The 793-nt window shown below is 56.1% G+C and overlaps 1 protein-coding gene across 1 annotated transcript in view; it reads right to left on the bottom strand.

Annotated features, from left to right (window-relative positions):
* SYPL2 (synaptophysin-like 2) overlaps nt 1–463 on the bottom strand; it is a 2,639-nt gene extending 2,176 nt beyond the window's left edge. Inside the window, exons 1-2 of the mRNA XM_014956660.1 lie at nt 419–463; nt 275–331 (exon numbers count right to left, since the gene is read on the bottom strand). Of these exons, the coding sequence (XP_014812146.1) occupies nt 275–331; nt 419–463 (102 nt within the window). The remainder of the gene's footprint in view (nt 1–274; nt 332–418) is intronic.
* Between the last annotated feature and the right edge of the window lie 330 nt (nt 464–793).

The raw sequence follows: 793 nt of genomic DNA, 5'->3' as shown, positions 1-793 counted from the left end.
AGGACCCCCCAAAAACTCATCTGGGACCCAAAAATCCTCATCTGGGACCCCAAAAATCCTCATCTGGGACCCCAAAGATGGCATCGGGGGCCCCGAAACTGCCACGGGGGACCCCCCAAAATATGAGGAACCCCCAAAAAAACTCACCCGGGACCCAAAAATCCCCATCTGGGACCCCCAAAAAACCTCATCTGGGACCCCAAAGATGGCACCGGGGGACCCTGAAACTGGCACGGGGACCCCCCAAAATATGAGGAACCCCCCAAAAACTCACCCGGGACCCAAAATCTTCATCTAGGACCCCAAAGATGGCATCGGGGGGCCCCGAAAACTGCACAGGGGGCCCCCCAAAATATGAGGACCCCCCAAAAACTCATCTGGGACCCAAAAATCCTCATCTGGGACCCCAAAAACTCACCCGGGACCCCAAAATCCTCATCTGGGACCCCAAAGATGGCATCATGGGGCCCCCCAGAATATGAGGAACCCCCCCAAAACTCCCCTGGGACCCAAAAATCCTCATCTGTGACCCCCAAAACCCACCTGGGACTCAAAATCCTCATCTGGGACCCCAGAAACCGTCACGGGGGACCCCCCAAAATAAAAGGAACCCCCCAAAAAACTCACCCAGGACCCAAAAATCCTCATCTGGGACCCCAAAAACTCACCCGGGACCCCAAAATCCTCATCTGGGACCCCAAAGATGGCATCATGGGGCCCCCCAGAATATGAGGAACCCCCCCAAAACTCCCCTGGGACCCAAAAATCCTCATCTGTGACCCCCAAAACCCAC

Source organism: Calidris pugnax, unplaced genomic scaffold (genome assembly GCF_001431845.1).
Source record: "Calidris pugnax isolate Ruff unplaced genomic scaffold, ASM143184v1 scaffold346, whole genome shotgun sequence".
Classification (NCBI taxonomy): Eukaryota; Metazoa; Chordata; class Aves; order Charadriiformes; family Scolopacidae; genus Calidris; species Calidris pugnax.
Note: the sequence above shows the minus strand (reverse complement) of the source record. Positions and strands in the feature narration are given on the sequence as shown.